The sequence below is a fragment of the Lemur catta genome, chromosome 1, assembly GCF_020740605.2.
Source record: "Lemur catta isolate mLemCat1 chromosome 1, mLemCat1.pri, whole genome shotgun sequence".
NCBI classification, from domain to species: Eukaryota; Metazoa; Chordata; class Mammalia; order Primates; family Lemuridae; genus Lemur; species Lemur catta.
This window is the reverse complement of record NC_059128.1, coordinates 95,876,359-95,900,683: the sequence shown is the minus strand read 5'-3', so window position 1 is coordinate 95,900,683 and position 24,325 is coordinate 95,876,359. Positions and strand designations below refer to the sequence as shown.

Below are 24,325 nucleotides of genomic sequence, written 5' to 3'. Positions count from 1 at the left end.
ACGTCTGTTCATGTCTTTTGCCCACTTTTTAATGGGGTTATTTGTTTTCTTGCTGAGTTTGAGTTCCTTGTAGATTCTGGATATTAGGTCAGCAGGTTAGTATTTACATTGTCTCTTTGTTATCTGACAGCAATAAGATTTTAGAAATATTTGGAAAATATAAATACTACTCCATGTTTACTGCCTGAAATTTTTCAGGGAGCTTGTGGTAGAGTGGTGTCCTAGTTTCTAAAAACACATATATCTATTGTGACTATTTCTAGCGGTCCAAAAGGTAATACAATTATACATTCGTTATTTCTCATTCATTACTTTTCACCCTCCAAACACTTTTTCAAATTATTGACTCAAATAATTTATGCCCTTTCTTGCCTTTTCTCCCACTTTTCACAGACACACATATCAAGAACCCAATCAAGTTAGGTACATCTTATATCTGTTGCTGTTCCTATTTGCATGTCATTAGTAAAATATTATTAGTAGATATTCCTTGTTGGTTAAATCTGTGGTTTCTTCCTTTTGATGTGCTTGTGATTTCTGTACTTCAGCTTGTTTTCCTGCAAAAGCTTTTAATTCTTACTGAAACTCCTTTTGTATGTGCATATGTCCAGTATTTATAAAGTTCTCTGACAGTACTTCATACAATACAGTTGGTGTGGCTGTACTCTTAAGACTTTGTCAATGACATCATCTTTCCATCTAGCATTTAGAATGATTCATAACTACAACTTAAATTGCTCAATTTAAAGAAAATATGATAATGACATGGATTTTTTTTTTTTTTTGAGACAGAGTCTCACTCTTTTGTCCAGGCTAGAGTGCCGTGGCTAATTTCTTTCTGTTTTAGTAGAGACAAGGTTTTGCTCTTGCTAAAACTGGTCTTAAACTCCTGAGCTCAAGCGATCTTCCTGCCATGCCCTCCCAGAGTGCTAGGATTACATGCGTGAGCCACCATGCCTCGCCTCCAAGGCACATCTTAAGACATCTTTTTTTTTTTTTTTTTTGAGACAGAGTCTCACTCTGTTGCCCAGGCTAGAGTGCCGTGGCATCAGCCTAGCTCACAGCAACCTCAAACTCCCAGGCTCAAGCAATCCCTTTGCCTCAGCCTCCCTAGTAGCTGGGACTACAGGCATATGCCACCATGCCTGGCTAATTTTTTCTATATATATTTTTAGTGGTCCAGCTAATTTCTTTCTATTTTCAGTAGAGACGGGGTCTCACTCTTGCTCAGGCTGGTCTTGAACTCCTGAGCTCGAACAATCCGCCCGCCTCAGCCTCCCAGAGTGCTAGGATTACAGGCGTGAGCCACCGCGCCCGGCCAATAATGACATGTTGAATCCCGTAATACAACATTGCTTATTATCTTGATCAGAAGACTTTGGTTCCCTGACGAGATTTGATATAACTGATTCTATTTAAATACAATTGTCCCTAGATATCCATGGGGCAATGGTGCTGAGACACTCCCCACCCCACACCCCACTCCCCACTCCCACAGATACCAATATCCACAGATGCTCAAGTCCTTTGTATAAAGTGGCATAGCTGTGTGTGGTGGCACATGCCTGGAATCCAAGCTACCTGGGAGGCTGAGTCAGGAGGATTGTTTGAGCCCAGGAGTTGGAGACCAGCCTGGGCAACTTAGCGAGGTCCCTATCTCAAAAAACAAAAAAGCAAGTAAAGAAAAACCACTAACTTTGGACCAAAAAAAAATATATTTGCATATAACCTATATATATCCTCCTATATACTTTAAATCATCTCTAGATTACTTATAATACCTAATACAATTAGATGCTATGTAAATAGTCATTATACTGTATAGTTCTTAAAATCTGTGTTATTTTTATTGCTATATTACTTTTAATTTAGTTTTATTTTTTAACATTTTCAACCTGCGGTTGGTCGAATCCATGGGTGTGGTGGAATCTGTAGATACGGAGGGCTGACTGTAGTATCTTCCAAATTTATAATACAAGGAAAGTACTTTTGGGTATTGACTTCTTTGAAACATGTTACGTATATGGAAGTTACTTGAGTCTATATTTGAATTGTCTTAAATTTGAATATTTTTCCCCTGTGGATGAGACACTATGCATAATGCTCCAGAAATAGGCATGTTTGTCTTTCTCACACTTCTTACTCTATACTTCCTCTTTTGTGCCCTTACATTTTCTTTTGCTTTCTGTCTTTCTCCCCCTTATCTGCTGGTTTTCGTGTTTTTTTTTTTTTTTTTTTTTTTTAAGAATGTGTCTATTCTTGACTGAAATGTGTTTTCTGACAGAGCTGGTGTTTGAAAATTGCTTATAGCTCTTAACCATATGAAAACAAATGTAGTTTGTTAGAAAATTATCATTGTTAACAAAATTTTAAGTATACACAGACATATTAGGGGGAAATATTTGGAATTAATTCGAGTTCAATTCCTATTCTTTTCAATACAGTATTTCTCAAACTCTGAGACCTGCAGAATTCACAAATTGAGATCTGGCATCATTTTCAGAGAGAGACTTTTGGTAATGTGTAAGTAGTTTTTGGTTCTCATTTTGATTTGTTTCAATTAGCTGTTTTCTGTATTAAACACAGTGCATTAATTTATCAGAACTCTTAAGAATTTGGAATATATTCACAACATAATAATTACGGGTAACAAGTGACACAAAATAATTTATTGAAAGATGTCTTGGCCGGGCACGGTGGCTCAAGCCTGTAATCCTAGCACTCTGGGAGGCCGAGGCAGGCGGATTGCTTGAGGTCAGGAGTTCGAGACCAGCCTGAGCAAGAGCGAGACCCCGTCTCTACTGAAAATAGAAAGAAATTAGCTGGACAACTAAAAATAAATATAGAAAAAATTAGCCAGGCATGGTGGCGCATGCCTGTAGTCTCAGCTACTGGGAAGGCTGAGGCAGAGGGATTGCTTGAGCCCGGGAGTTTGAGGTTGCTGTGAGCTAGGCTGACGCCACGGCACTCTAGCCCAGACAACATCGCGAGACTCTGTCCCCCTACCCCCCAAAAAAGATGTGCCTTGGATCAGTATTAATTCAACATTATTTATTAGAGGCAAAATCCTCAATGTAAAAAATACTAGATTAAGGGACTTGAGTTCTTGTCCAAGCTCTGCCAGTAACTAACTAGCTGGGTATCCTTAAGTAAGCCACTTTCTGTGATTTAGGTTTTTTGGCTATAAAATGAGGGATTGGACTAATAATAAGATCCTTTCCTCTCTAAATGTCTATTATTCCTATCTTAAATTTTTATAAATCAGGTGTTGGTAATCTTTTGAAAGAGCTATCAGATTACACATTTATATTTTGATTTTAAGTCGGTTTTTGCTTGGGGATAGATATTGGGGGCAATGGTTCCAAAGTATATTAGGGGCCAAGTAAGTCCCCCTTGTTCAAGAAATCTTCCCCATCTAGTCCATCTGTTTGGGTTATAAAGCTTATATTTAAAAAATTAAGTTTGCCTTGGGTAGGTTAAACCTTTTTTAAAAATGTCAACCTAGAAAATATGATATACAAATATACAAATAAGATTTTCTTTCTTTCAAAATCACCATGGGATGCTGATGCTGAAGGAGTGCCAGTTTTCAAGGAGCTGGGGGAAAGGGAAAATACAGTCGTGTAACTTCTGTGCATGGGACTTTTAGGGGAGAAACTGATAGGGAAACTTTGGACAGGGTGAAGGCAAGCACTTGGAATGTGGAAGGTTGATAGGAGAAAGGATGGCTAGAGATGGAATAAAAGTATAGAAAGAGATGAGGAAAGGTAGAACTAAACAAAAAACTCTGTGAAGGCAGAGGCTACTGCTTTCATGTCTGTCATCACCAACTCCTAGAATAGTGTCAGATCTTAATAAGTATTTATTAGAAATATTTATTTCTGGCTGGGTGTGGTGGCTCATGCCTGTAATCCTAGCACTTTGGGAGGCTGAGGTGGGAAGATTGCTTGAGCCCAGGAGTTTGAGGTTATGGTGAGCTATGATCGCACCACTGCACTTTAGCTGGGGTTTCAGAGTGAGACCCTGTCTCAAAAAAAAAAAAAAAAAAGAAATATTTAATTCTAATAATTATATACCATATTTAATAAATTATACTATGTTTAAATTAATATAACTATGTCTATATTTAATAAATTAATGTTGAAGTTTAAAATCATAAAATATAAATTATTAAATACATTTACATTAATATATTTAATACATTTAATACATTTCTAATTTTGCCTAGAGCCCTAATTGTGGTGGTTATTGGTTACTAGATTCAAATCATCTCATTTATCTATGTCAACAACTACAGTATTTAAGGTAATTGAGGTTCAGAAAAATGACTCTGAATTACATAACAAAAGCCATTATATTTAGAATAATGTACTTGAGGAAGTTTATAAAGTAAACTTTTATTTAATAAAATTTTTTTTTTTTAGACAGAGGTCTTGCTGTGTCACCGTGGCTAGAGTGCAGTGGCATCATCATCATTGCTCTCTGCAAAGTCCAACTCCTGGGCTCAAGTAATTCTCCTGTCTCACCCTCCTGAGTAGCTGGGACTACAGGTGCATGCCACCACACCTGGCTAGTTTTTTTCTATTTTTAATAGAGATAGGGTCTTGCCTTTGCTCAGGCTGGTCTCGAACTCCTTTCCTGAAGCAATCCTCCCACCTCAGCCTCCCAGTGTGCTAGGATTACAGGTGTGAGCCACCGTGTCCGGCCCAATTAATAAATATTTTTAAAGCAGCTACCTACCATACTTTGGGTACTAGCTAGGAATGGAAAAATAGGATACTGGTTATAGTGTATATTTCTATTTGATGGAAAATTATGTAGTCATTTAGTGTAATTATGAAGATTATAGCAATTTAGAAAATGCTTATTAAATAAAAAAAATTGTATTCTGTGATTATGGATTAGAAGGATCTTTTTTGTTCTCAAAGATTAGGAAACACGGTGGAAGACAAACCTGATTTACTGTGAATGAAGTTGTTGATTTTCTTTTTTCTTTTGGCTACTTTGTACAATTCATAAAGTTTATATGAAAGTCCACATACATTTCAATTATTTTGAAAAATATTATGAACATTTGATGCCTAGAAAGAGGAAACTGTGTAGTCAAAGAGCAAAAGAGCAAACCTATATTTGAAAGACAGTAGATAGATTACCTTGATTGGAAGAAAGATGAAAGATGAAGTTTAGGAAAGATGAGAATTAAGGTTTCTAGTTTAGTTTTGATAGTTTAACATAAAATGAGCTGGAATAGGTTCTTAATTGTGGAATAATGTAACAAAAAAAACCAGAAAATTTCTTCTATCTTATTTGAGTGAACTGGAGTTGGGGACAAGAAAGTTGGACTGGTTCATTATGTTATAGAGCATTTGCATATATAATTCTGAATTTGTGACTATTTTTCAGTCTCTATCTGGGAGGCTTTTGCATCTTTACCATTTCAGTAATAGTTAATTAGCAAAACTTTTTATGTTCAAAATTTTTTGGTTTACATATATTCTTATAATATTTCCTTTGATCTCCACCCTTGTCTTTTCTTGTCTTTAGAGTTAGCAAATGCTTAACTACTTTGACCTAATGAAATGAGAGAAGAAATAAAAAAGAACCTGAATTGATTGGGCAGAGATTGAAAAGGAGAAAAAACAAATCAGTTTCCATTAGTTGACAAATGGGTAAGAGTTTTCTTGTAATGACTTCTCAATTTAAGATGTCTATAAACATTTTATCTTTATGCCATGTTGAACAAAGAAGTAAAAAACAGTCATTGGTTAATGATGTAATATTGTTGTTACTTAGTTTGAGTAAAGTTATTTCAGGGTTTAATATTACTGTGATTATTTAGAGAACTGTTGGCTCAAATACATTTTTTTTGTGGTCCCCCAGTTTCCAAAAGTGAATTTAAAGAAATTTACCTCCTATTGTTTAGGAGTTTTTACTCTGATGTATAACACTGAAAATCCAAGTTTTGTGTGTAACTAGGAATGTTTTCCTCAAATGTTCTTTCAAAGTATTGATAATTTATGGTGGTTCTTGCCAACACAACGTATTTTGTTTTAATATATATTTAATATTTTCCATGAGTATTGCAAATTCACATGCTAATGTAAATTTCTTGGTTTAGTAGAATTGTTAGGAAATACTAAATATTCATTTCTATATTAAGGAGTTTCAATATTTTCTTTGCTTTGTAACTTTCAACATCTTCCCTCTAGTTTCTAAACCACAATCTTACTTTAAAAACAGGTGATTTAAAATTAAAAGTAGAGGTGCATTTTCAGTATTATAAACTCTTCTTGAATGAATTAAAGAACATTTTGATCTTTTAAGATATCATCTGTAATGTTGCCAGCTATGTTCTTGGCATTGTATACTTTGTCAGCTATGCCTTAAAATATTTTGTTACCTTCCCAACTACCCTCTACCCCAAATGAATACATGGAAAACAACAACAGATGAGGGAACACGAGTGATATGTAATTTACTTTTCTGTCAGTAAATGTAAAAGGATTTTATTATTACTTTAAAATGGATCTTTTTAAAATCTTTTTAATAAAGAACAATAATTTGTTCCCTTTTAGTAGTTATTTAGTTTATTCAATTGTGAATGAGATCAAATTATAAAAATTTGTGAACCAGAAAGATCTAATAAAAAGGAATTTCCACCTCAGACTCCCAAAGTTCTAGGATTACAGATGCGAGCCACGATGCCTGGCCCAATCATTTGTATTTATGTGGTATCAGTTGTAATATCTTCTTTTTAATTTCTGATTGTGTTTATTTGGATCTTCTTTCGTCTTTTCGTGGTTAGTCTAGCTAGTGGTTTATCAATTTTGTTTATTTTTTCAAAGAACCAACTTTTAATTTGTGGGGTTTTTGTTGTTGTTGTTGTTCTCTATTTTACTCAGTTTTTGCTCTTGATCTTTGTTATAGTTTTCCTTCTTCTAACTGTGGGTTTGGTTTGTTCTTGTTTTTCTAGTTCCTTGAGGTGCAATGTTAGGTTAACTTGTGGTCTTTCTACTTTTTTGATGTAGGCATTTAATACTATAAAAATTCCCTCTTAGTACTGCTTTTGCTTTATCCCACAGGTTTTAGTATGTTGTGTTTTCATTTTCATTAGTTTCCCCCAAATTTTAAATTTTCTTCTTTATTTCTTCATTGACCCAGTGATTGTTTGGGAGCAAGTTGTTTAATTTCCATGTGTTTGTATAGTTTCTGAAATTCCTCTTCATATCATTTTCTAGCTTTATTCCACTGAGGTCTGAGAATATACTTGATATGATTTGATTTTTAAAAATTGGTTGAGACTTGTGGTCTAAAATGTGGTCTATCTTGGAGAATGTTCATGTGCTGATGAAAGAATGTATATTCTGTAGTTGTTGGGTGGAATTTTCTGTATATGTCTGTTAAGTCCATTTATTCTAAAGTTTAATTTAAGTCCAATGTTTCTTTGTTGATTTTCTGTCTTGATGATTGAAGTCCCCCACTATTATTGTTTTTGCTGTTTATCTCTTTCTTTAGGTCTAGTAATATTTGTTTTGTGAATCTGGGTGTTCTGATGTTGTGTACATATATATTTATGGGTATGGTGAGTTTCTTGTGAGCAGCGTATAGTTGCATCAAGTTTTTTATCCATTCTGCCAATCTTATCTTTTAAGTGGGCATTTAATCATTTATGTTCAAGGTTAATATTGATATGTGGGGCTTTATTCTTGTTGTTTTGTTAGTTGATTTCTTTTTCTTTCTTTCTTCTTTTCTTTTCTTTTTGAGACAGAGTCTTGTTCTGTCGCCCGGGTAGAGTGTACTGGCATCATCATAGCTCAATGCAACCTCAAACTCCTGGGCTCAAGCGATCCTCCTGCCTCAGCCTCCTGAGTAGCTGACTACAGGTGTGCCCCATGACACCTGGCTAATTTTTCTATTTTTAGTAGAAACAGGGTCTTACTCTTGTTCAGGCTGGTCTTAAACTCCTGAGCTCAAGCAGTCCTCCTGCCTTGGCCTCCCAGAGTGCTAGGATTATAGGTGTGAGCCCCGCCCCCCATGCCCAGCCTTGTTAGTTGATTTCTAATTGTTTATTATAATTTCCTTGTTTCTTTCTTTTTGTGGCTTGCTGAACTTCTGTCATGTTGTCATTTAATTCCTTTCTCTTCCTCCTTTGTGTGCTTGTTTTATAAAACCTGTGGCTTTTATATCTTCGTGTGTTTTTGTGATGGTGAATATTGTCCTTTAGTTTCCTCTATTAGGACTCCTTTGAGTATTTCCTGGAGGACTGGTCCAGTGGTGATGAATTCTGTTAGCATTTGCTTGTCAGGCAAAGACTTTATTTCTCCATTTATGAATCTTAGTCTGACAGGATATAAAATTCTTGATTGGCATTTTTTTTCTTTCAGCACTTTTGAAAATGCCATTCCATTCTCTTCTGGCCTGCTGAGAGGTCCTCTGTTAGTCTGATGGACTATCCTTTATAGGTGACTACATGCTTTTCTCTTGCTAATTTAAAAATTCTCCGTTTCACTTCAACTTTAGTCATTCTAATTAGAATATGCCATGGTGAAGTCATTTTTACAATGTATTTGCCTAGGGATCATTGGGCCTCTTGTATCTGAATGTCTCTCTTGGTAGTCCTGAGAAGTTTTCATTGATTATTTCCTTAAATAGGTTTTCTAAATTTTTTGATCTCTCTTCCCTCTTGGGAATACTGTTAATTTATAAGTAGTCCTCAGACATCTTGAAGGCTTTGCTCATTCTTTTCTCCTTATTTATTTATTCTTTTCTCCTTATATTTGTCTCACTGGATTATTTCAAAAGATTTATCTTCAAGTTATGAGATTCTTTCTTCTGCTTGGTCTAATCTATTGTTGAAGCTTCTGAGTGTTTTTTGTATTTCCTTCAATGAATCTTTCAGATCCAGAATTTCTGTTTTGGATTTTTTTTTTTTATGATATCAGTCTCCTTGGTAAATTTCTCATTTATATTCTAAATTGATTTTCTGATTTCTATGTATTGGTTTTCAGATTTCTCCTCCATCTCATTGAACTTCTTTAGAATCAAAAATTTGGAATTCCTTATTTGTCATTAATGAGGAATTGTTTTTGATTGGGTTCTGTTGCTGGACAATTGTTATGATCCGTAGGTGGTGTCGTATTTCCTTCCTTTTTCATTTTTCTTGCATCCTTCCATTGATATCTGTGCATCTGATGTAGCAATCACTTGTTCCAATTTTTTGAAATTGCTTTTGAAGGGGAGAATTTGTTCGTGAAGGTGTATATATGTTGTTGGTTGAGTAGGACACTTTGACTTTGATTTTGGGTGCCTGCAGTAGTGTGATCTTCATATGATTTCTTAGGCAGTGCACAGGGTCAGTGGTATCTGCAATTTCCTTGGTGGTTTAGGGAATAGTTATTAGTTGAAGCTGTGGTGCAGTTTTGCTAAGGACTTGAGTGGCAGCCGAACCTGTCTTTGGGCCCCAGTGGTGGAAGCAGTGGGCTGAGTACGCTAATTTTAAGCCCCAGAGCAGCTTATGTTGGCAGCAGTGTTAATGTGTTGGGGGGCTAATTCTTGGGCCTTCAATTGGCTTGCTCACAAGCTAGTAGTTGGAGCGGAGGGCTGGTTGTGTAGGTGGCTTCTCAGGCCCCTGAGCAGGTGGTATAATGTGGGAGGTGGCATTAGTGGTGGTATCACCCATCAGGACCCAAGTGGTCCATGTTGGTGTTACTGGTAGCTGCAATGGATTGGGCAGGCTAGTCCCCAGTCCCACAGCTGCCTGTAAAAGGATAGTGAGTATTGTCTTAAGTGTATTTAGGAGAGCTTGATCTCCTCTGGCCCTTCCTGGCCAGGTGGTTGCTGCAGTCATGTCACCTTGAATGCAGCCTGAGGGTAGAGGGCAGCCCAGAGTTAAACTCTCAAAATGGCACTGGGTGTGGGCCTGCAATCAAATAGGGCACAACTCCTTTCAGGCAAGTGGTATGGGCAAGAGACCGTGGGCAGTGCAGTCTCAGGCTCACAGGAGCGTGTAGCAGGGCAGTGGGAATTGTCCTAGGTATGTGTAGAAGTCTGGGCTTTCCTGTCCCTGACCTGTGTGGGTTGGGGGGTTGTTTTGTATCGAAGATTGTAAAAGCTTGTCTTAGTGAGTAGAATCCTGAGGGCTTCTTTCTTACTGTTTCCCACATCCAGGAGCTTCTCCTGACTGTTAGCCAGTCCTCAGCTGGGAAAGTTGCTCTGAACCTTCTCCTTTTCTCTAGTGTTCTGCCCTGGAAAATCTATTTGAAATGTGAGAATATGCTAACTATTCTGGTTCCTCCCCATGGAGGAGGCACATAGTACCTCTGTCTAGTTGGCCATCTTGGTCCTGTCTCTAACAGTGGTATGTAAGTAATGACAGTACTGTGGAGTGTATTCCTTAGGTTAAAGAAAAAAAGAAGATTTAAGTGATACTAGAAAACTGAAGGAGATTTTGTTATTGAAGTGTTTGCAAATACACGATAGATTCTTTGTGTATTTTTTCTTTGAATTTGTTATAAGAATGTATTACTGTTATAATCATTTAACTCTGTTTATTATTTGAAATTATTATGTTTGTTGTATCTGTTGAGACTCATTTCTGGTAGAGTTTTTCCTTGGGTGTTTTTGTAATTTTGGAATAGGAGTTTATCTTCAGCTGGGCTTTATTTGTGGGAACACCTAGGTTAAGGGTGTACCCACTAGAACTGTTTTACGTTTGCTTCCCAAGGACATATCACTAGCCTGGGAATCCTTTTATTATTAATTTCTCAGTTTGTAGCTTCCTGGAACCATGTAGATGGCGTAAGTTCAAACTCCAAATCCCAAAGTGAATAGGCCTATTATTATGAATTCTCAGAGGAGACTTCCCCCCCAACAAAACCAGGTTTAGATCGAGGCAAACAACTTTATTATCTCGCAGTGCCAGTGGATGGGTTTTTAAAACCCACTCTTTGAGAGTATTAGTCCTTTGAAGCTCTTGGCTTTATACAAGTGTCTCAGTTCCAATTCCCTATCTTATGTGGTCTCAATGTCTTGTCGTCTGTCCCTATATTGCCTTTTGAAACACAAGCCCCTTGATTATTGAGGAGATTAGCAAACTTCCTCATCCAGTGTTAATTTCTAGACTGCATTCTGGCTTTTGGTTTCTTCAATGTTTTGGGAGTTTCCCTTACATTCTTACAAGTTAATCTATGCATTTAAAAGGATCTTTTACATTACTTAGGTAATCTAGCTTTCTATCTTACCAAAATTGGAAATTCATGCATTACTTTTATGATTAAAAATGCAAAAGATATGCTCACCATTTAAAAAGGGCATGCTTTTTACATATAAAAGTAAAATGTATGCTACTAGTGTGTTTATGGGGGGGGCTAGTGATCTTTTTGTAGTTTTTCTTTTTCTTTTTTTTTGAGACAGAGTCTCGCTCTGTTGCCCTGGCTAGAGTGCTGTGGCATCAGCCTAGCTCACAGCAACCTCAAACTCCTGGGCTTAAGCAATCCTCCTGCCTCAGCCTCCCGAGTAGCTGGGACTACAGGCATGCGCCACCATGCCCGGTTAATTTTTCTATATATATTTTTAGCTGTCCATATAATTTCTTTCTATTTTTAGTAGAGACAGGGTCTCACTCTTGCTCAGGCTGGTCTCGAACTCCTGAGCTCAAACAATCCGCCCGCCTCGGCCTCCCAGACTGCTAGGATTACAGGCGTGAGCCACCGTGCCTGGCCTTGTAGTTTTTCTTATTTGCACATAAACCAGTTATGTTTATTTGGTTTATTATAGGAGAATACTGTCTTTTACTTTCCTTTTAGATGTAACTTTATATAATGGAAGATGATTGAAGACAAGGGACCTCGTGTTGCTGACTACTTCGTTGTGGCAGGATTAACTGATGTTTCAAAGCCTCTTGAAGAAGAAATTCACTTCAATGATGCCTGTCATAAAGTAGCTAAACCAAAAGAACCCATCACGGATGTTTCAGTTATTATTAAATCTCTTGGGGAAGAAGTGCCACGGGATTATATTTGTATTGATGTTACCCCAACTGGATTGTCAGCTGATCTCAATAATGGAAGTCTAGTGGGGCCACAGATTTATCTTTGCTATAGAAGAGGAAGAGATAAGCCTCCACTTACGGATCTGGGGTAAGTATTTTTTTTAAATGACTTACTGTTATGGATCCAAATAATATGTCTTATAGATTTTGAAATTAACTGTTTGATTTGTTCATTAATAGAGGTATAGCAGCTGTAGAAAAATAGAAAAGTTTATATCCAACTTGTCAATGTCAATCCTATATTCTCCTCCTGTTTCTTTTTGTCTCTCTTTGTCCTACAGGTTTCCAGCACTTTCATCTTGCCTGGGTTTCTTTCTGTTAGAGGGAGGGAAGAGAATTTGAAAAACATTTACAGAAAAGTGCCAGAAAATTAATGGGTTATCTTGATCAGAAAATTTTTAATTATTTTTAAAGCATAGAAAAAGATGGCTTTTAAGTATGTTATAATGATCATTACAGATGGATTCTTAACTCTGTATCAAACAAGGATCTTGTGGTAAATTAGAGCTTTACTTAGGCTACCATATTGAACTTAGGGCTCTTATATTTATATATATGTATAACAGCTTTATCAAGAAGAGATATAATTCACATACTCTACAATCCACCCAATGGCTTTTGGTGTATTTAGGCAACCAGCACTGTAATAAATTTCAGGACATTTTTATCATGCGGAAAAGAAACCCTGTACTCATTAGTAGTCACTACCCAATTCCCCCAAGCCCCCTAACAATCACCAGTCTACTTTCTTTATGGATTTGCCTGTTCTGGACATTTCATATAAGTGGAATCATACTACGTATGGTCTTTTGTGACTGACTTCTTTCACTAAGTATAATGTTTTCAAGATTCATCCATGTTACAGTATGTGTCAGTACTTTATTCCTTTTTGTGGCTAAATAATTTGCCATCATATGGATATACCACAATTTATCCATTTATCTATTGATGGATTTTTTCACTTTTTGGCTATTGTGGATAGTGCTGCTGTGAATATTCATGTGCAAGTTTTTATGTGGACATACATTTTCATTTTTCTTGTGTATAAGCCTAGGAGTGGAATGGTTGGGTCATGTGGTAATTCTGTGTTTAACCTTTTGAGGAAATGCCACACAGTTTTCCAAAGCAGCTGTACCATATTGTATTCCCACCAGCGGTGAATGAGGATTCCAATTTCTCCACATCCTAGCCTGCGTTTCATATTGTCATTTTGATTATAGCTGTCCTAGGGGGTGTGAAACGATATCTGTGGTCTTGGTTTGCATTCACCTGATGGCTGATGTTGTTGAGTATCTTTCCATGTGTTTTTTGGCAAGTTTGTATATCAGTGGAGGAATGTCTATTCAGATTCTTTACCTATTTTTAAATTGGGTTTTCTTTTTGTTGAGCTACAAGAGTTCTTATGTATTCTAGATATAGTCCCTTATCAGCTATAGTATTTTCTTCCATTCTGTGGGTTGTCTTTTCACTTTCTTTATGGAATCCTTTGAAGCCAAAATATTTAGGTTTTATAGCTGAGTAGTGCTGGCAAGTAACTACCTAAGGTAATGCAGCTAGTAACTAAGGTGGTAGGAATTTGAATTCAGATGTGTCTGACTTCTCTGTGCTTAGGTGCCCTTTTTTATTAAGTTAAAAAAAAAAAACCAAAACAAATCAAAAGGAGGAAGAGTAATAAGCATGCAAGCTAACATTAGGGTTAATACAGTTGCTGTGATTAATTATCAAATTTAGCTCTAAATTTTCAAAATAAAATGTTGAGGGAAATTTTTTTAAAAATTTGCTGATAGCCAGGACAGAAGGAGAAATTAAAACTTGTGATAGAAATAATTTAACCAATTCCTGGCACTAAATTTTATTTGTATGAGGGAATTTTTTTTTAAAGTTTGAGGGTTTTTTTGTTTGTTTGTTTGTTTTTTTGAGACAGAGTTCCATTCCATTGCCCTGAGTAGAGTGCCATGGCATCATCATAGCTCACAGCAACCTCAAACTCCTGGGCTCAGGCGATCCTCCTGCCTCAGCCTCCTAAGTAGGTGGGACTACAGGCATACACCAAGATGCCCGGCTAATTTTTCTACTTTTAGTAGAGACGGGTTCTCACTCTTGCTCAGGCTGGTCTCAAGCTTTTGAGCTCAAGAAATCCTCCTGCCTTGGCCTCCCAGAGTGCTAGGATTACAGGCATGAGGTACCACGCCCAGCCTATGTAAGGGAATTTTGATTGGTAATGAAGACACTACCTGTTACCATTTTTATAGTAAATGCAGAAACACATTTAGTATAGTAGAGCTTTAAAATTTACTTTTGACTGATGCTAAGGACTTAGTATTAAAATACACATCAGTGAATTCTATGAGGGAATGAACTAGTATTATTTAAACATGACATTTTCTTGGTATTCCCAACTGCTTTAAGTATAGTATTTAGAAAATTTAATGAATGGATGCCAGGCCTGCCCTTTATTAAAAGCCTATGACTTTATCACAATGAAGACAAAAAAGAAAAGAAAGAAAAAAGAAAAGAAAAAAAGCCTAATGTCTCACCCAGACTTTTGATTAAAGATAGATTTGAGGTTATAGTGTCTTAGCCTAAAACTATCTGTTAAAGCTGAAGGAAATATTGGTGATAAAAGTGTGCTAGCAGGTTCTGTATTGTCTGAGCAAGTAACCTTTTGTAAAATTTTAACTTTGGCCAGAATGCAGTTTGCTTTTTCTAAAGAAGATGCTTAGTTTTAAAGACAAAAACCAAATTAATTAATAATTCTATTAAATGGAATGCTAAACAAGTGCCTTTGCATTTAATTGTTGCCATTTTCTGGTTTATGTTAACAGAAAGGTTTATCTGAATTTTCCATTACATTATTTTTTTGGTAGGGAAAAGAGTTATCCTTTAATTTTATACAAGACTTTGCAATTCAAACTTGCAATAAAATTGGAATATTTTTACCCTGCTGCTACATTTAAGGATCAATTCATAATGCTTGAGAATATTACCTTTCATATTTGATGGTGCTTTGTGTATTTGAGTATTTATTTTTATAATTTTTATTTTTTAGGGTTTTATATGACTGGAAAGAAAGATTGAAACAGGGTTGCGAAATTATTCAGAGTACTCCCTATGGGCGCCCTGCAAATATTAGCGGCAGTACCTCATCACAAAGAATTTATATCACTTACCGCAGAGCCTCTGAAAACATGACTCAGAATACATTGGCTGTCACAGACATATGCATCATTATACCTAGTAAAGGAGAAACTCCACCACACACATTCTGCAAAGTTGACAAGAATATCAACAACAATATGGTAAGACTGTAGTCCCCAACCCCTGGGCCATAGACTAGTATTGGTCTTTGGCCTGTTAGGGTCTGTGGCCTGTTAGGAACCGGGCTACACAGCAGATGGTGAGTGGTGGGCAAGCCAGCAAAGCTTCATCTGTATTTACAGCTGCTCCCATCACTGGCATCACCGCCTGAGCTCTGCCTCCCGTCAGATCAGCAGCAGCATTAGATTCTCACAGGAGCGCAAGCCCTGCCATAAACTACATGTAAGGGATCTAGGTTGTGCGCTCCTTATGAGACTCTAATGCCTGCTGATCTAAGATGGAGCTGGGGTGGTGATGCTAGCACTGAGGGGCAGCTGGATATGTAGTATCATTAGCAGAGAGGTTTGACTGCAGGATAAATGTAATGCACTTGAATCATCCCCAAACCATTCCCCCAGCCCACCCTCCGTGGAAAAATTGTCTTCCATGAAACCAGTCCCTGGTGCCAAAAAGGTTGGGGACCACTATGGTAAGTGACTCTTTTGAACTTATAAAATGAACCACTGATGAAAAGAGTATAATTTTAAATAAATCTTTTTTATTTAACAGAGTGATATTAGTTACAGAATGGAAAAATATGTTTCTAAAGACATTAGATATTTTATTTTTTGGAAAGTACTTTAGTTGTAGTTTCAAAAGAAGCTGTAAAAAAAACTTTATTTCTTTTTTTAACTGGAAAAATAACTTTTCCCCTCTTGCTACAAAAGCAATGCACTAACCATGGCTTTCCCTCCACTTGTGTACTAGATCCCATACCATACACTATTTGAAGACATGGCTTTAGCAATCCTCCTGCTTTTTGTGAATCATCAGTTTTCCCCTCCCTATTGGATTATTTCCTCCAGCATGCAAAGTATGTTGCAAGATCACCTAGCTTTATAAAACTTCTTGACCTCATATTTCCCTCCTTCCGTCGCCACATTTCATTGTTCTTTACAATAAAAATTCTCAAAAGAGTTGAGTGTGTTCTGTCCCATTCTTCATTTTGCTCTTTCCAGTCAGCTTTTTGTCTCATCATTTCACCAAGATTTCTTTTGTTGTTAAATCCACCAATTCACCTTAATTTTTTAGCAGGTTTTGACATAGATGATTGCTTCTTCCTTCTTGAAACAGTGCCAGGTAGAAAGAATGCATCATTCTCTTCTTAGATACTCTTTTACTTTTCCTCCTGCCCCACCAGTCATTCCCTTTCTGCCTTTGCTGATTTCTTTTCATCTCCCTGACCTCTACATAATGGAATGCCTGAGTTCAGTCCTCAGAGCATTTATCTTCACTATCTAAACTGGCTCCTTTGGTGATGTAATATTTAAACACAGGCCATGTGTGAATGACTTGTAAATTTATTTGTCTAGCGTAGACCACTTTCATTTATCATCTCTTCTTGGATATCTTACCTAAGAGAGCATCTCAAATTTAACATGTCCAAAACTGAACTCCTAACGTGTTTCTCCAACCCTGCTTATTCCCATAGTCTTCTTTGTCTAGTAAATGGGAATTCTTCTAGTTACCCAGACTTAAAAACCTTGGAGTAATCCTAACCTTTCTCTCCTTTCTCTTCTACTTATCATTTAGTTCTTCTGTAAGCTCTGTTAACTCTAATTTTAAAACCTATCTTGAACTTGACCACTTCTCAACCCGTCTATTTTAGAATCCTGCTTCAGGAGATAATTATCTCTTAATGGGATTATTTGCAATAGTTTCCTAATTCAGGGGTAAAGCAAAGTTTTTCTTTAAGGAGCTAGATAAAAAATTAGGTTTTGCAGGCCATATACAGTCTCTGTCTCATATTCATCTATTTAAAAAAAAATTTAAAAATATAAAAACCATTCTTAGTTTCAGTATACAAAAATAGGCTTCTGGTCAAGTGCAGGCCATAGTTTGCCATCGACCTGATCAGCGCTTCCACGTCTGCTTTCTACAGCCTTTTCTTCACATAGGCAAGAGGGATCCTTTCAAAGCACAAATCAGATCATGTCACTCCTCTGCTTAAAACGTTTAGTGGCTTCCCATCTCACTCTTAGTAAAAGCCAAAGTCCTTCTAGTAGTCTTAAGGCCATGCATAGTCTCTAATTGTCTTCTTTGTTTTTGTTCTTTTATTGCTGTTTTAAATTTTAAAAAGGAATGTGTACTCAAAAAAAAAAAAAAAGAAAAAACTGGAGTAGGGTACAAATTGTAGACCAGTGGAATAGAAAGTGAAGGTTCTTGTTCCTACTTCCATCTTTTGGTAGTGGTAACAGTGAACAATTTGACTTGTGTCCTTCCAGACCTTTTTCTGTTCACATATGTGAAATATATGTAATAAGTTCTTTATCTTTCAAAAATTGGAAATTTCTGTATATTCTGATATAAGCCTTTTTTTACTATCTGTCTTTATCAGTTGTGTAACTCTCTACTTAATTCTTTTAATGATTGCATAATATTCCAGAAAGTACAAATGCAGAATGATGAGTATAAGTTATTTCCAGTTTTTCCAATTACTAGTGCTGCTTTAATCAACCCTGTGCATCAACATTCAATTCAGCCAAAAATGAATTATTGACTTTTTAATTATTGACTGTATTATAAGCAAGAAATTGTTCTAATTTTAACTTGCATTTCTTTGATTACTGTGGAGGTTGATCATCTTTTAATATATATATCTCTATCAGTTTTGAATGGCTGAGTATTACTGCATTAAATGTATTGCCACAATTATTCTGTCTTCTATTGTAAGACCTTTGGATTCTGATTTTTTTTTATATTACAAGCAAAATGTTATGAACATATTTATAACTACATCTGCCATAAAACAAGTTATATTTATTGAGTTTTTATGTTCTATACACTAGTCTAAATATTTCCTATTCATTAACTTAGTCCTCACAACTACCCTAAATAGGTATTTTCCCCCTGCCCGATTTTACAGAGAAGGAAATTTGAGAGTTAAAGAGATGATTACTTTCCCACTATCATCATACTTTCTATAAGTAGTTGTGCAAGATTCAAATTCAGGCTATAGAACTCCAGAACCAAACTCCTGAACACTGTACTACATTGTTTAATTATTTCCTTGTAGTTTCTCCTGGAATTTCTGGATCAAAGCATATGTTTACTTCTAAGATTTTTTTATCCATAAAGGTTTAAAAAATTTATATTCCTACAAATAAAGTATTCAAATGTTGATTTTTTTTTCATAACTTTGTTAGCAGTTGGGTTTTAATCACAAATTTTTAAATTTAATTTCTTAATGATGCTAGTGCAGATATGTATATTGTCCTTTTATAATTATGTAAATTAGCACTTTGCTAAGATTAAAGATTTTATAAACATTTCATCATTTATTAAGTTTTCATGGGAAGTCAGCTTTTAAAACTATTATTTATCTTCTCCTAATCTAGCAACATGTGATACTGAAGGTCTAGATAAAGCAAAAGGAGGAAGAACTATTGATATGTGGCTGGATACAATGTAAATTTTAGTACCCTAAATATGTTTTTAACCCGCTTAGTAAGATAGCAAAATAGATTTGTATTGTATGGTAGTTAAAATCAGTGTAGCCCAGTGGTTCAGAGCAGACTCCGGTTCTAGAGTGTCTAGGTGTAAATCCTGTCTCTGACACTTACTGGCTGTGTGGCCTGGGGCAACTAACTTAACCTCTCTGTGCCTCAGTTTCATGGTTGTAAAATGAGGATGATAATGTCATCTACCTTATAAGTTATTGTGATAATTAAGTCAAGTTAGGACTGTGACTCAGTACATATAAGCAAGCACTATGTAGGTGTTAGCTTGTTATCTGTAAGCATCAGTCAGTCCCTTTGATGGTTAATATGAAATCACATTGAGACATTTTATGTAAGAAAAATTTGCAATTTTGAAGTGTAGCACTATTTCTTTAAAATGTTTAAATAGACAATTCAAGAAATAGATGTTGACAGTATCTAAATTGTATCCTAAAGAGTTATCTGCAACTATGTGACCTCTAATTAGATGACCATTTTTGACAATAGCCATTCATATAAAAAGTGCCCTATTCTTTTGTGCCATCCTTGCACATTATTTTGATTTGGTGATGACATGTGACAGTTGGACACACTGTTATGGTGACACCACGTTATGGTGAAGGAAGAAGATCAAGGTAGCCAGTAGTTTTAAAGGCCTTATATGGTAGTGATAGTGATGGCAAAGAAGGGTTTTTGAGCTCTCTTATGGTATGGAGTCTAGCTTACCACATAATTTTAGATTTGGTTTAGTATTTTAGCAAGACTTTGCAAGCTTACAGATACTTGACATTTTCCCATTGGTGAGTTTCCATTTATTCTGTGGATGTGTTGGTTTCAGATTTAAAGTAATTGACATTGTCATTAGAACCATTTCTAGGTCTCATTAATTAATCAAGATGTTCTAGGTAGACTTACGGCATTGAAACTAAAACCAGACATGAGTTTCTATTTTTCTTTACTCTGAAACATAGATACCAGTATTGTCAGAGAGCGTCATTCTTCACTAAAGAGAATAAAGAGGCATTGTAACACAGTGTGAACAGCATGCACTCCAGCTAAACTGCCTGGGTTTGAATCCCAGATGTGTATCCTGGACAATTCCCTGATTCTTTGTGCCTCTGTTTTCTTATTCATGAAATGGGGATAAAATAGTACTTTATTTCACAGGCTTTTTGTGAAGATTAAATGAGTTAATGTTCGTAAAAAATTTAGGACAGTGTGTGGCACGTAGCAAGTGCCATATAAATGTTAGCTATTATTAATTAATTCTTTGGTTAACTCTGCTTAAACAGTCCCTTTTTATGTATTTAATATCTGAGGAAGAGCTTTTTTAATTCTATTTGTGTCTAATCTTTAAGTTCCTCTTAAATGTTTTTTAAGAAACATTACAGGAATAAAAAACCTATTAGGCCAGTCTTGGTGGCTCACCCATATAATCAATCTCAGCACTTTGGGAGGCTGAGGTGGGAGGATCACTTGAGGCCAGGAATTCGAGACTAGCCTGGGCAACATAGCGAGACCCTGTCTCTGTAAAAAATTTTTTAAAAATTAGCCAGATATGAGGCCAGACGCAGTGGCTCACACCTGTAATCCTAGCACTCTGGGAGGCCAAGGCGGGTGGATTGCTCAAGGTCAGGAGTTTGAGACCAGCCTGAGCTAGAGTGAGATCCCGTCTCTACTAAAAATAGAAAGAAATGATCTGGCCAACTAAAATATATATATAAAAAATTAGCCAGGCATGGTGGCACATGCCTGTAGTCCCAGCTACCCGGGAGGCTGAGGCAGTAGGATTGCTTAAGCCCAGGAGTTTGAGGTTGCTGTGAGCTAGGCTGACGCCACGGCACTCACTGTAGTCCGGGCAACAAAGCGAGACTCTGTCTCTAAAAAAAAAAAAAAAAAAAAATTAGCCAGATATGGTGGTGTATACCTGTAGTTTCAGCTACTCAGGAGGCTGAGACAGGAGGATCACTTGAGCCCAGGAGTTTGAGGTTGCAGAGAGCTATGATGACACTACTGCGTTCTAGCCCAGGTTAACAGAGTGAGACCCTGACTAAAAAAAAAAAAAAAAGGAATCAGAAAGTGATTGCGATTACATTATTCATGTGTTGATGATGCCCAGGAATATAGTTATATAGCTTTTGTTTTGGAAGATTAGGCAGCTTGAATGAAAGCCATCTGCTAGGTTTCTAAACCGGGAGAGACAACAGCAACAATCTAATGGACATGAGGAAATGTGTGTTGAATCTTCAAAGTTTACACATGATTTTTGTACCAGGTTTACAGCTTTAGTATCAAAAAATCTCCCCCACCTCTCCAACCCACATTAAGTTTATGGAGTTTTCAAGAATTATTTCATTTTTAAATCTTGGACTATAATCCTTAAATGATTTGGACTTTAATTTGATATTGGAATAGGATCATAATATTTTAGAGCTGGATGAGAACTTAGAGTGGCCATGTGATGTAAAACTGCAAAAATTTGCAGTTAAGGATATTTAGTCCAGGTACATTAAGTGACTTGCTTTAATCCACACAGCTAATTCTTGGCAAATTTGAGACTATTTCCTCAGTTGGTTTTTTTTTTCTTTTTCTTGATTTTTTTTTTTTTTTTAAAAGGTCTCACTCTATCACCCAGGCCGAGTGCAGTGGTGCAATCACAGTTCATTATTACCTCAAACTCCTGGGTTTAAGTGATCCTCCCATCTCACCCTCTTGAATAGCGGGGACTACAGGCATGCACCACCACACCTGGTTAATTTTTCTTGCTTTTTGTAGAGACAGAGCTTCACTGTTTTGCCCAGGCTGATCTCACACTCCTGGCCTCAAGAGATCCTCGCACCTTGGCCTCCCAACGTGCTGGCATTAGAGGTGTGAGCCACCACTCCCGGCCGAGGGTATCGGGACAATTAGTAAGGCCTTCTCTGGGAGGGGACATTTGAGCAAAGAGCTAAATGAAATGAGAGAATGAGCATAGGAGACAAAATGTAAAGGCCCTGTCCTAGATGTGTGTTTGATATGTTTGAGGAAAGGCAGGGAGGCCAGTGAGGTTGGAGATGGGATGACAGGCTACAGAAATCAGATTATATAGGATTCTGTGGCTTAGTGTAAGCAGTTTGGGTTTTGTTCTTTATCTGACAGGAAGCCATTTGAGAGTGACATGATCTGATTTACATCTTAGTAGGCTCAGTATGGCTATAGAGAATAGACTGGAGGAACAAGACAGGAAGCTGAGATATTGATTGAGAGACTACAGCCGTGGTCCAAGTGATAAATGGGGATTCCTTGGTCAAGAGTAGTAGTGGTAAAGGCAGTGCAAAGTGATCAGACTCAAGGTAGATTTCGAAGTAGAACTGACAGAATCTGCACATGGATTAGATATGGTGTACTGTGGTCCCCAGAGCTCTACCGCGTAACCCCCCACCCCCACCACACCCCTATCTGTGGAAAAATTGTCTTCCAGGAAACCAGTCCCTGGTGCCAAAAAGGCTGGGGACTGCTGGTGTATGAGACAAAGAAAAGTCAAGAGTGACTCCAAAGTTTTGAGACAGATTTTTGGGATTGAATAAATGGTGGGGCCATTTCCTGAGGTAGGTAATATTAAAAATTAAATGGAAAAAATGTTAAATTTTACTTCTGAAAGAAAAGCAGACAGTTACTCCAATAAAATGCTGACAAAATAACCAACTGAAAATAGCCAGCAGAGAGAAATGTTACTATATCTTAGGTAATATATACTGGAGAGTGCAAAGAGATTCCATTTTATCAAGTTACTACCTTTTAAAATTAAATGATGTTTCTCTTTTTTTTTTTTAATTTAGTGGGGATCAGCAGTGTACTTATGTTATAAAAAATCAGTGGCAAAGACTAACACTGTATCTTACAAAGCTGGTAAGTATAATTTTTTATGAAATATTTTATATATAAAGGTTAAAGATAAAAACAAAACCTGCCCATGATGTGTTAGTATCAGGATTGGGATTACAATCCATGTCTTTTGATTCTGTTTTGTCTTTATCCTTATGTTTATTGGATGTTTAGTGGAAGAGTAATTTTAAAGTAAGATGGGTCTTTTTTTAAGCCTTAGGTTAAATAAATAACTCATAAATAGATCTTATTTTCTTTAAATTTTTAAATCAGTAGAAATATGGAAAGATTATTTTCCTTTTAAATTAGTATGTCTTTAATATTTATGTCAAATTTAGTCAAATGTATAGCTCATATGTAATTGTTTCATATTAATGAAAAATATTATAAACTAATTTGTGATTTTATTATGCATAGTTGAAATGTTCAACTTCCAGAGATGTCAAAACATCAAACATACTGATCTCATTTGCAAAAGAACAGATTCAGCCTTTTAAAAAAAATACATTTTTAAAATTAGGATCTTAGACTCAACTTTTTGTTCTACCCTTGGTGTACAAAAAAAAATTTTTTTTCTAGGACCCACAGAGACTCTCTGTTGCTCGGGCTAGAGTGCCATGGCATCAGCCTAGCTCACAGCAACCTCAAACTCCTGGGTTCAAGCGATCCTTCTGCCTCAGCCTCCCGAGTTGCTGGGACTACAGGCATGCCCCACCATGCCTGGCTAGTTTTTTCTATATATATTTTTAGTTGTCCAGCTAATTTCTTTCTATTTTAGTAGAGACGGGGTCTTGTTTTTGCTCAGGTTGGTCTCGAACTCCTGAGCTCAAACAATCCACCTGCCTTGGCCTCCCAGAGTGCTAGGATTACAGGCGTGAGCCACCACTCCAAGCCTCATCAGTATTTCTATGCTTACTTTATGACTTTACTATTGCATCATGACCTCAGAGAGTAGTACACAGTTAACTGTAGATCCTCATGGGACCTGCTGGCTGGCTAGCATATAATCAGAGAATTTTAGAACTGCCTTGGACCTTAATTTATCTGGTTTATCTTACTTTATAGATGAGAAAACCATAGCCCTATAGGTATGTGATTTGTCCAAAGTCATAGAGATAGATATTAGTGGCAGAACCAACCACTCTTATTCCCCTGGTTTATCAGTTTGTCTTTCTGGTCATGTCTGGTGATGGTTTCCACTTGACTTTGAGGAAAACATGGTCAGGGAACCTATTTTCTGTTCCTACTCCCACAAAATGCAATACAAGGCTCTGTTCCTAGGATATGTTCAATAGAATATGCCTGGACCATTTTCCAGACTAGTTTACCTAACAAGAAATCATAGGCCGCTGAAACTCTATCTTCTTATAATCCAGGGTTATTTAGAAGTCAGGCTTGAGTTGATACTATCTGAAGACATTGTAAAAATGTGATTCTTCTATTTTTATGAGTAATGTATTTGTGCTAGAAGTTACACATATACTCGTATGGGATATGAATTTGAATGTGTAAAAACCCCCTGAGGGAAAGTTATTGAGAGCTGATGATGTAGGTATATGCAAATAATCATATTGAAAAATTTTTAAAAATTAGTATGCTTTAAGGTAGTGTGACC

At 36.5% G+C, this 24,325-nt stretch overlaps 1 protein-coding gene across 11 annotated transcripts in view; it reads left to right on the top strand.

Annotated features, from left to right (window-relative positions):
• The window catches only part of DENND4A (DENN domain containing 4A), a 145,066-nt gene that overhangs the window by 36,465 nt on the left and 84,276 nt on the right, over positions 1-24,325 (top strand). For 9 of the 11 annotated variants that reach the window (XM_045541189.1, XM_045541198.1, XM_045541179.1 and 6 more), the window contains exons 2-6: positions 2,445-2,523; positions 5,545-5,669; positions 11,805-12,137; positions 15,099-15,348; positions 22,665-22,734. In XM_045541189.1, the coding sequence (XP_045397145.1) occupies positions 11,827-12,137; positions 15,099-15,348; positions 22,665-22,734 (631 nt within the window). In that variant the 5' untranslated portion in view covers positions 2,445-2,523; positions 5,545-5,669; positions 11,805-11,826. The remainder of the gene's footprint in view (positions 1-2,444; positions 2,524-5,544; positions 5,670-11,804; positions 12,138-15,098; positions 15,349-22,664; positions 22,735-24,325) is intronic. The other 2 variants (XM_045541161.1, XM_045541237.1) reach the window with 1 other exon arrangement.